General features: G+C 40.4%; 2 protein-coding genes across 2 annotated transcripts in view; both read left to right on the top strand.

Moving 5' to 3' along the window:
• Window positions 1-12,334, top strand: part of LOC443731 (TCR VDJC BV5 BJ1) — a 188,089-nt gene that overhangs the window by 132,131 nt on the left and 43,624 nt on the right.
• Window positions 5,798-9,936, top strand: LOC108695985 (trypsin). The gene is made up of 5 exons (XM_018224944.2): window positions 5,798-5,901; window positions 6,311-6,461; window positions 7,487-7,740; window positions 8,353-8,489; window positions 9,666-9,936. The coding sequence occupies exons 1-5, from the start codon at window positions 5,862-5,864 to the stop codon at window positions 9,813-9,815; spliced, it is 732 nt and encodes a 243-aa protein (XP_018080433.1). The 5' UTR covers window positions 5,798-5,861; the 3' UTR covers window positions 9,816-9,936.

The raw sequence follows: 12,334 nt of genomic DNA, 5'->3' as shown, positions 1-12,334 counted from the left end.
TAACTGAAAAGCACATCAACAAGCTGATTGTCTTTATATCTCATCAAAATTCAAACAGTGTGAGAATGTAGTGTCCCTATATGGGGTTGACCCAGATATTTGGGTAGAGCAGAAGCAGATCCAGTCTGGATATCTTTGAGTTCTGGCAAATGTCAGAGGAGTCTCTATGAAATGTAAATGGGCCACTGGGGAGAAGTTGGGCCGTTAGGGGTCAGAGGTCAGGCTGAAGGTGTAAATTGATTTCTCTCAGTATCAAGGGAGAAGCTATAGGTAGAGGTAGTGGTTCAGGATCGTCAGACTGAGCCACACAAATGAAATGCACAGTTTTCTGCTTTGCTGAAATTCTTTTAACAAGAACAGCATCTGTTACAATGCCTGAGCTGCAGAGAAGAAGCAAAGAGAAGTAATATTAGTGATCTGTAATCATATCGAACACTTTAGTAATGTTTGCTAAAAAACCTAACATCTACTGGGGCAAAAAGGATTTAAGCAAAACATGTTGGACCAGGGACACTGTCCCATTCTCCTACTCTTTATCTCACTGTTGCATTTTCTACATATTCACATTCTCTCCTTTCAAATAACCTCGAAAATGCTTGGTAACAGTGGTACCAGTGCTTCTGCTTTAGCCTGGATCTCATCCTATCTCTATAAGTGCACCTACAATCCAACAGTCTCTACCAGGACCTTTTCTTCTGTTGGAGTGTCCTGGTCTGTTTCTATTTCTTCTTTCCATTTGCTCTCTTAGTGACCATATCACCATTCTAGACATTGCTTTAGGCCCGTCCCTCATGTTTTCAGCCCACACAGGATCCCTGAAAAGAACATGCCACTTCTTTCTGAGTAACATGGTGGAAATAATTGCTTTTTCTGTTCTACTACTGCTAAAACATTGATCCAGGCCCTTATCACACCCAGGATAGGCAGATTTATTATACCCCGAATCCAAAAAACCGCCATCTCAAACCTGCCAAGGTCATGTAGAAGTCAATGGCAGATGTCCCCTTTTACAATATGAAGATATCATGATTTGCGATGGGTTTCATATGATAATCTGAAAAATTCAGGGGTTTAGGGCAATAACCAAAAAAAATCAAGAGATTCGGGTGTCAACGATTCAAGTTTTCTACTTTAAAATATTTTATTTTATTTTCATATTAAACAAATGAAATCAGGATGACAGCAAATGTTATGCAGATGAAGAAAATATGTTGCATTCTATACAATGGCATGATGCAGATTCAAGTTTTCACTTGATTTTATTAAATCTTTTCCTGACCGGACTTTTTCAAGTTATTTTATTAATAAATAACATAAAATTGTGGATGGGAGTTTGGTCGAGCTTGGTTTAATAATATTCGAGTTTTAGTTAAATGGCAGATACTGGTTGCAAAGTTAACAAAATACTGAGTTAGAGAGATTTGGGATGTTGTACCGTGTAAGCCAATGAAAAAATGCAAAAAATGTAAAGTTTGGTGATACCTTTTATTGGCTAACTGAATAAGTAACAATTGCAAGCTTTTGGGGCACACGGGCCCCTTCTTCAGGTAAAATACAAATGAAAGGCTGGAAAGGCACATCATATATAAATACTGTTAGATCATTGAAAAAGGGTTTATGGGCAATAAATTAGAATGTTACAGATAGACAGAGATAACGTCTAGAGATAATAAAAGTAACTAGAGAGGTACATTTCCTGAAGAAAATGTGAGTGGTGCTTGCCGTGGCAAAACTCAGGCCCAAATCTGATTGGCTGTTGTTGCCCCGCCCCTTTTTTTCCTAATTGTGAACCACAGTCACTCAGTGACTAACATACCAAAGTTTGGGAATGCTGTCATTTAATGTGTAAAAATGGCAGCATTTCTATTTTTTTCTATTGAAAATCAATGAATGAAATTCGATTGGTTGTTGGTGGCTCCGCCCACTTTTTCTAAACTTGAAGTGGAAACCCCCAGCGACCACATTTGTGATATTCAAGGTCCCTGACATCAATACTGAGAGAATGGCAGCCTTCTTAATTGTTCCCATTAAAACCAATCAAAGAAATCTGATTGGTTGGTTTTGGCTCCACCCACTTTTCTTAATTTTAATCCCAGTCCCCCAGTGACCAACTGTGCCAACTTTGAGGAGGCTGCCATTAACCGTCTAAGAGCGGCAGCAGTTTAACATTTTCCTATTTAATTGAATGGCTGAAATTTGATTGGCTGTTGTAGACTCCGCCCACTTTAGGTAAATTTTGGCTGCAGTCACCCAGTGACCCACGGTGCCAAGTTTGGGAGCTCTGGCTTTATTACTGTGAGAATTACAGCTGTTTACATTTTCTCATTGAAGTCAATAGGGAAAATCTGATTGGTTGTTTGCGGCTCCGCTCACTTTTTTGGGTCCCCAAAATAGGACAGAAAAGTCACAACACCCCATTCCCGAATAAGATGAACGGTTTGACACCTCATTCATGGGTCTGCGACAAACTAATTATTCGATAAATTCCCCATTATAAGTCAATGGGGCAAATTTGGGGACCTCTCCTGCCCCGGGGGTAAAACTTATACCCTCGTGTGGGGTATCATCTGACACAGGTCGCAAACCTCTTCAAATGTGGTAAATTTAACGTTTCTACAAGATTCCCTCTCTGCGCTAGAATCCGTCAAAAGTTGGCCTCAATGTTAATCTATGGGACTTTTCGGGGTGGTTAATTGCCCCCGCAAGGGGCAATTAACCACACACCCCTTAGAAAAGTCATACCACCCCATTCCCGATTAAGCCGCACGATTTGACACCTCATTCATGGGTCTAGGACAAACGGTGCGGGACTAGTTACGCGCCAAACTTTCATACGGAAGAAGAATAAAAATAAGTTTGCAAGATAACAGTAGTGATGCTTTGCTTCGCAAGCACCACTAATGAGGATGGGTTGTAAATAGTCCAGGGGTCTGGATTCAGTCAGGTCACATAACTTGAAGTAGACAAGACAGAATAGGGTAAGGTTAACAGAACAGTGCAAATTAGGAATTGGACAAGATACAGGTACATATAAATAGACTACAAATAGAAATTGTGACCTACATAATATATATTTCCAGAACCTCCACTCCTAGCATACAGACAGTCCCCCCATTTAAAGGGAATGATTGTGCGTAGCTCTCTACAAGGCCCTGCAGAAAATGGCACATCTCCCTGCCTGCAATAAAGGGGTGAAACCTGTGCACACATATATGAAGTAGACCAGGTACCAATACCGCACCCTCCACAGGAACACCTGATAAAAGGTTCATTTACCGGTAAATCAGACAACGTGGTATACCTAATAATGTGTTTGAAATGCCCCACTACAGGACTCTACAAAATGTGGGAGAAACAGGACAAACACTGCGCCAATGGATAAACTCCCACAGGTGTAACATCAAACATGGCAACCCAGATGGCCCAGTGGCAGCAAACTTCTGCAGCAATACCCACACCATCAAAGATCTTCAGGTCACAGTTTTAAAGGGTAACTTCAAGAGGCAACAGGAGCAGAAGGAGTGGGAATTCAAACTCATGAGAAAGTTTAACACCCTAGAATGTGGCCTGAACAGAGACAGGAGTTTTATGTTAAGGACAATCTACAACTTAAAAGACACTTTTCTTAGACTGACTTCATAACAAGGTGCTGACTGTACTAGTGTTTGCTTCCTTGACTGAAGCTAAAGTGCTTACCCTAGGGGGCTTAGCAATATCAGGGCTGAAATATTGTCTTATCTTAACAGGTCACATTTCCTATTTGTATTAGTCTATTTATATGTACCTCTATCTTGTCCAATTCCTAATTTGCACTGTTGTGTTAACCTTACCCTATTCTGTCATGTCTAGTTCAAGTTATGTGACCTGACTCAATCCAGACCCCTGGACTATTTACAACCCACACTAATTACTTTTATTATCTCTACACATTATCTCTGTCTATCTGTAACTTTCTAATTTATTGCTCATGAACCCTTTTTCAATGATCTAACCGTATATATACTGTATATATGATGTGCCTTTCCAGCCTTTCATTTGTATTTTGCCTGACGAAGGGGCCTGTGTGCTCTGAAAGCTTCACATTGTTACTTATTCAGTTAGCCAATAAAAGGTATCACCAAACTTTACATTTTCTGAGTTAGAGAGAGGAAAGTATCTGCTGGAGGTTCTGCAGCCAACAGGAGAGGGGAAATATGAAATTTTGTTTCCATTGTGCAAACAATCCAACTGCCTCAGGATTAACATAACACGATTAACTGAACTAACAAACCTTCCCAGAATAGATCAGAGCCAGCACAAACATTTGGGTTGGATACAATTAGCAAACGGACTTTGCCTTTGGGAGCTAAACATTTGCCGATTGTCACCTACAGATTCTAGAATGGACAAGGCACAATCTCCATCTACTGAACTTTCCATAAAATGTTTCATTTCTTTCCCTAAATAAGGAATATTTTATTTTATAACCAGCTACAAAAATTGTGTCTCTACAAATATCAAAGCAAAAAACCAATATAAATACATATATACAGTAACCTTGTTAAATACAAACAACAAATACATTTAATAAGATTCCCAAAACCACCACAAAATGATCACTAACAGTTGTGTTACTTGAACCCTAATACATTGGCCCCCTATGGTAACACCTCAATATCGAAATGCTGGGACCATGAACCCCCACTCTTCAATATCAAAATGCTTGGACCATGAAACCCCCAAAAACCATAAAACAACTGCTTGCCAAAGAACAAAAACTGTACATTGTAGGGGTCATTTTTTTACACACTTCCTTCCTCTTTTGCACACAATTTTTTTAGCACAAGGACCCGTAGACCCTTAAGAGAACTCAACTCCCCACTAATAAAAACCCCTACACAGTACCCAGAATAGTCCTCCCCTCCCTGCTCCCCCCCCCCCCGCATAGGTGATAACACCTAGAAGGGCCCCTAATCCTTTACTCGCCTATAGGTGCAGAGTAAGAGCAGCGGAGCTCATGGGCACCATCTTCCTGCTCTTCTGATTTCTTTGGGTCTTTTTCCTTCCCTTCGGCAATTTCCATCACTTTTGGCGCATGTGAAGTTGCTACGAACTGGAAGCCTGCTCCATCTGCACATGCGCCAATACCGGAAGATGGTGCCAATGAGCTCCACTGCGCTTACTCTGCGCCTATAGGTGAGTAAAGGATTAGGGGCACTTATATGTGTTATCACCTATGCGGGGGGGAGCAGGGAGGGAGGACTATACTGGGTACTGGGTAGGGGTTTTTATTAGTGGGGAGTTGAGTTCTCTTAAGGGTCTACAGGTCTTTGTGCTAAAAAATTGTGTGCAGTAAGTTGTTTGTGGGTCACGGTATCAAACACTTTGGCAAAATCCAAATAGATCACATCTACTGCCCCCCCACTGTCCAGCATCTTACTTACCTCATCATAAAAAGCAATCAAATTAGCCTGACATGACCTATCCTTCATAAAGCCATGCAATTTCCATTTATTTATTTATTTATTTATTTATTTATATCTATAACTAGAAAGCTATGAGCATTACTCAGTCAGATTTACATTAAGTATGTATGTTTCTTTTTTAAAAAAAATATTCTATTATATACAGTATTCTATTATATAAAGATGTCAATAGTGAGCAATGCATATATGTATATATATATATATATAGTTGTTAGTTAATGTTGGCAGCAGAAATAAGCCTTTTGCAAGGTCACTGATATGTTAAGTCTATAATTGGATAGAGCTCTATTTACATTTTAGCTGAGGGTGGGAAGAAACAGGAAGAAATGTGCAGTCCCTGAATATAAATATCAGTTTTGTTGTGTATTAATTTGTATTTCTAGCTGAATTTCCACCATGAAGCTTCTCTTGGTGTGTTTTCTACTGGGGGCAGCTGGTGAGTCTGAACAACACTTAAACCTTATATTCCCAGGTGCCTCCCTGTTCCCCAGCCAGTTCTTATCCCCATACCTTAGGTTCTTTATCAATTTCCATATTAAAATGGAATCCCAGATCACAAGAAAGCTACAAAATGGCAGATGCAATTTTAGATCAACAATCTCAAATATCTTTATTAACTAAAAATCCTCCAAACATGATCTCCAGCCATTGGCGCCTTCTTTGGCAAGCTTATCCCTTCATTGAATGCCAGGAATATAATTCTAGTCAGTCACCTTTACTCACATTGGAGGTGTGTCATAATTTCCTCTTTATCTCATTAGATTTCCAGTAGTAACTAGATGTCCCTGTGACCCAGGGAATTGACTATTCCAGGATATTCCAGACTCTCTTCCTTCTCTTCCCAGTTGCCTTTGATGATGACAAGATCGTAGGAGGCTACACCTGCGCCAAGAACTCTGTCCCCTACATCGTCTCTCTAAACGCTGGCTACCATTTCTGTGGGGGGTCTCTGATCAATAGCCAGTGGGTCGTTTCTGCCGCTCACTGCTCTATGAAGTAAGAACTTTCATCTGACTGTGTCTATAAGTGTCTCCAGAAATTCAACACATTTCCCTGAAATAAATAAATTTCAGTATTTCCCACACAGTATAATGTTACATTAGTCCTGAAGAACAAATCCCATCATCTGCTCCTTCTCCCTTATGGGTGCTACTCCTTTATTTAACATATGTGCAGCCCCTGTGTTTATTCCAAGGTCACACTGTTATAAGTTTCTGGAAAATGTCAATTTTCTACGCTATTTGTATTTAATACACATGTTTTCCCTTAGATTCCTCTATATCAGTTGTCTTATCTTATGGTTCAATTCCCCCTTGGATGCAATGTTCATGAATGGGATGAAGGTTCCCACATGAAATGCCTTGCTAACTCCACATTAAGCACTTGCAATTCACCAAAAATGCTTTGGTTGCTACTGGTAACTGCAGTTGTGATTCTTTTCATATACATCAGCAAATTAGTATTTTCTAACCGATAATTTGATTTATGATTACTATATCAGGCTATATAAGAATAACTGATGATGAACAATGGACCATGCAAATCCAACCATCTCCCAATAATGTTATTCTTAATGCTGTTTCCTTAAGTCTTTCAACATCCAGTTTTCTACAGAACAGGAATCCCACTGGTTGCTCCCAGTATTCAGTTGACCAGACATGTTGGTGTATGAGTCTTCTAACCCAGAAACCCATTATTTTAGTAGAAGCAGAAGATAAAAGCCTAGGGAAATAATCCAGGCTAGCAGCAATACAAAATCCTGACACAGTCCAACACTCAAGTCTTCCTAGGAAACACTTATTCTTACTGATACAGTGTAGAACTTCTGTCCTACCTTCAGAAGCCAAGTTCTGCTGCTTTTCTGCTTTATGTGACCCTTCCTCTGTCCCCTACATAAGTATTTTCCTTTCCTACTCTCAACTTAAAAGGTTGAGTTCCAGGAAATCTCACTTTACTACTATGTATTATCTGGGCTCTTATCATTTGTGATTAATATATATCCTTTCTACTCGCTTATTTAGTAAAATTGAGGTGCGACTGGGAGAACATGACATCAAAGTGACTGAGGGGACAGAACAGTTCATTACGGCGGCAAAGGTCATCAAGAACAAGGGTTACAGTCCTAAGACCTTGGACAACGACATCATGTTGATCAAACTCTCCACCCCCGCTATTCTCAATAACTTCGTCAACCCCATTCCACTACCAAAAGGCTGCGTAGGCCCCCGTGCTGACTGCCTCATCTCTGGCTGGGGGAACACGCTCAGCAGTGGAAGTAAGTTATATTAATGGCATCATCACTAGAGTGACATTTAACAATAATCTTTGGAGGGGAATACAGTTTCATTCTGATTGAGATAAGTCCAGCATATTGAATGATAAATGGTTGTTATTAACGTGAAGCAACTTACTCCAGGTATTTTCTTTCTTTCTTTCTTTCTTTCTTTCTTTCTTTCTTTCTTTCTTTCTTTCTTTCTTTCTTTCTTTCTTTCTTTCTTTCTTTCTTCTTTCTTTCTTTCTTTCTTTCTTTCTTTCTTTCTTTCTTTCTTTCTTGCACAGATAGAGTATCCTAATTAATTTGTTGGTTCTTAAAATATCCAAAGGAAATATGGCAATATTGAAAATATGGAAATATGGAAATGTGTAGGTGTCATCGCCAAAATGGCCTTTTATGAAATAGGCCATACATACTTACAGCACATTTCAGCAGGAAATCCTGCGAAGAGATCCGATAAAATGGCAGCAGAGGTATTCCCTGTATTAAGTACAATTCAGCAGGAACAGCCTCCTAAATTTGCTCATAGTCTGCACAAATGATACAATAAATCAGTGACAGTGTGGGTATTCTCCTTTACTAATTAATTTGGCATCTGAATTTTGTTTTTAGCAAACTACCCTAATCTCCTCCAGTGTGTAATTGCCCCTGTACTGACGGATGATGAGTGCAACAAAGCTTACCCGGGGGAGATTACCCAAAACATGATCTGTGTTGGTTTCCTTGAAGGAGGAAAAGACTCCTGCCAGGTAATGACATTAGCCAAACTTTCTGCGGCAGACTCAGAGCCAAAAACAGATGTACTCCTTGAAATATATTTTGTTGTGGGCCCCAGTAAATACCTGTAGTGCCACTGCTGCTCCCTGACAATCCAATCTGTATTAGCAGAAGATTCATTATCAGTGGGTTGTTGGGACCAGAAGGACAAGAGATGTCATTTTAACTTACAGCCCAACCATCCAGGTCATGATATTCAGTACTGAAGAAATCAGGTCAAGTAGGGGTTATTGTCATTTGTACCAGAGTAGGAATTCTTGCTCAGCAGAAAATAATAAGATACATTTATATTTTTTCAGAATACATCAGAAATCAGTGCAGTAGGTACACATGTATGCAGTGATACATAACAGGACAATGAGAACATAAGTTGAGACAAGTCCTAATAACTGGGTTGTTTTACCTTCATCAGGATTCAGTTGGGATTAGTCTGACTGCTCTTGGGACGAAGCTAAAAAAGAGACTTTTGCTTCAAGTTTTTATTAATGATAAGTCTATTGCAACTGATCTTGCTAGGTCACCCAACAATTCACCAGTCATAACCACCCAGTAGAACTGGAGGAGGGTCAGCAAGTTCAGTTCACTTAGACTTATCACTACTGGGTACTGTTTATATGCAAAAGGCATTGATGTTCTGTAGATAACTTTAACCTCCCAACCAATGTAAAGCTGATCTTCCCAGCATCCCCCATCAGGCAACTCACAGACCCATAATAAGAGTTGTAGTTCTGTAATAAACTGAAGCAAAATTCAGTTCTGGGTGGAGAAGGAGTTAATGCCAGTTACCGGCAATGGAAGAGCTGTTTTTCAATGCTGATTGGCAAAGGAACCCAGTGAGTACATGGTTAATAGAAATCTAAAGTGTCTCATGGATTAAGGGGGCTCTTCAAAAATGGATTTTTTTAAATAAATTTGTGTTTATAAGGAAAAGGTCAAACTATCCCAGTCTGTAGAGATAATATTTCAAATGTTCAGAGACATTAAGGCAGACACTGTGGGAGCAAACAAAGCCTGGTTAATTTTCCTCACATATTCCATTATTAGATGAGCAGAGACCATGTTGCCTCAGAAGGATTGGTTGTATCAGATGGTTCTATTCATAAAAGTCCAGTTCTATTAACATCTTCTCCCAATTCTTCTCTCCACAGGGTGACTCTGGTGGCCCCGTGGTGTGTAATGGGGAGCTGCAGGGCATTGTTTCCTGGGGTTATGGTTGTGCCCAAAAGAATTACCCCGGAGTCTACACCAAAGTGTGCAACTACAACGCTTGGATTGAGAGCACAATAGCAGCAAACTGAGATGTATCTACAGCATATCAAAGTGGTGGGTGGGAAATGTTCTGTGTTTGAAAAGGAACCACTTATTCCATTGGCTGCTTTGGAAAATATACAATAATTACAGTGAAAATGAAATTCTGAATATATCTTGTACGTACTTGTGTAAGTCGCCTTGTGACACACTCGAGGAAAGGGACTAGGGGCACAAGCTGATGTGTTCTGTATGTTCAGCTTTTTTTATTAAGTTGGGGTGCACTTTGGAAAGAGCCCTGTATAACAGCAAGGTACCCCACTGCTACTGGCAAGTAATGGGACCAATGTCTTCTAATATTAGCTGGGCAAACACTTCCGTGTATGCACCTCCATCACAAATAGAGCAGATTTGTAGTTGAACACTTAAAGGCTAATAAGCTGGAGGTCCACATGGTCTTGCAGAACAGGAACAACTTTATTCACAATCACTAGTGTAGCTTCTCCAATCATAGTAATCACACCAGGGTTATTATCAATAAAACCGACCAAGGATTCACAGGCCTCTGAGCCTGCCTAATGCCTACCCTCCTGCTCTCCTCTTCAGGTCAAGGGTTTTGCACTGTATAGTCTCCAGGTGCAGGGTCTCAGTCTTTGTCAGGGCCCTAAGGCCGTATATAGTGCTAGGTTTCCCTTTTCTGGATCTCTGTCTGGGAAGGTACCACTGGGACACTGGCCTCCTCCTTACTCCTCCTTAGAGGCTGAGCTGCTTGACTAACTGACCTACCACTATCTCTAACCATGTACCAAAAATACAGGTCTCATTTACCACTTGCAGTCCTAACTCTTGACTCATTCAAGGGTACCCCACGGAGATGGCAAGCCTTAGGATCTTTGGAATCATCCACCCTTTTTCTCACATCAGCAAATAAGGAGGTAAACAAGGAGAGAGTCCACAGGGTTCCTCACATCCTTTGAGGCAGTATTACAAATTTGCATCAACACATCAATTCAGAGGCAGAAACATGTGACAACCCTGTGGGGACAGCTTACAAGTTGCTAGGTGCACCATCAGGGTCTCTGGACAATGACCCAGATTCCCACATATTGGAACAGGTAATACACATAAACTAAATTCCTATTAGTCTATGATCCCTACACTATGGGACAGTTTTGCCTGAGGATAGAGCTACCCCCTTTGCTATACCTTTTAGTCTGAGCCCAGGCTGCTCTTGCTCACTAGTTCTACCTGCCTCACTTTCCCAGAAAGTACTATTACAGAGAACAATCTTGCCCTGAATACACCTCATTAACAGGGTCCCTGTTCCCCAACTTCACCAAGGGTCTCCATACTCTTGGGGCCTCTTCTTTATTGTGGCCTAAGTCCCAGGCTCTCCAGCACCATCCACTCCCCCCTGAAGTGGAAATCCAAAGAGAAAGTACCACCCTCGGCAAAACACTGTACTGTGGCAAGAAGTGGACATCAGCTTCTGGACCAATAATACATTTATGCTAATAAGCACAACTAGATTTCCAGCCCAGCAACTGGGGAATAAGGAAGTGTAGGGATTTAAAGCCTTAGGGGTTATTAATCTGACGGGTCCCTACATAAGGAAATAAAGCAAAATAAATGAGACATTTCTGGCAGGTAAAGATGCACAATCTGGAATATGTTTTGCTGTGGGGCCCAGTAAACTCCTGTTATGCCACTACTGGTCCATGACAGTCCAGTCAGTCTGTATCAGTAACATCAAAGATCCATTATCAGTGGGTTTTGTGGTGTTTCCTTTTGATATCTGAGACCAGAAAGACAAGGTTTGGCAAAGAGATATGATATTTAACTGACAGCCCATTCATCCAGGTCATTAAATTCAGTATCGAAGAAGTCACGTCAAGTAAGAGTAGAACAAACCCAATCAAGCAATGGAAAATCCAGAAAATGCGAAGCCGTGTTGCCCTTACTTGCAAAGGTACAAATTTGCCTTTTAGTTTGTAGCATTAATCTTTCCCACATTCTGCAGCCCTTTAATATTGCTTTGGGGTTTCATATGATGAGAGAACTTCGGCTTTGCTTATACAAAGAATCAGCAACTCGGCTGCTTCCAAACGATCTCAGTGGTTTGTAAGCCACAATATAGTTGCAACAAATAATCCAAATCGCACCACGAGTCCAGGAAAGTAGCAGAAATAAAACAGTACAATACAATATAATATTTATAGGGAGGTTGATGTACAACCCCCAGAAGGCCCTTCATAAATACATTGTTGTTGCACAAAAGCAGTGCTGTCTTCATTGGAAATATACAGATGTTTATGCTCCATTCCAGAGTGTACAGACCTGAGCCTAAGGGCAACTCCCTGGAGTCCTTATGTGAGAAACACAAGAGCAGAAAGAATCCTGTGATACATAAAGAACAACAACAACCCAAGCACATTAGTTATTTATCTCTCACTAAAGCTGCTTTATGAACTACTGTATGTAACCATTGGTACCCTACCAAAAATATACCCAACATATCTGAACTAAAAGTGGAACAATAAATTCCTATCCATACAGTATCTCAGTTGTA

Source organism: Xenopus laevis, chromosome 7L (genome assembly GCF_017654675.1).
Source record: "Xenopus laevis strain J_2021 chromosome 7L, Xenopus_laevis_v10.1, whole genome shotgun sequence".
Taxonomy (NCBI): Eukaryota; Metazoa; Chordata; class Amphibia; order Anura; family Pipidae; genus Xenopus; species Xenopus laevis.
The sequence above is the reverse complement of the archived record's forward strand: the minus strand, read 5'-3'. Positions and strand labels throughout refer to the sequence as shown.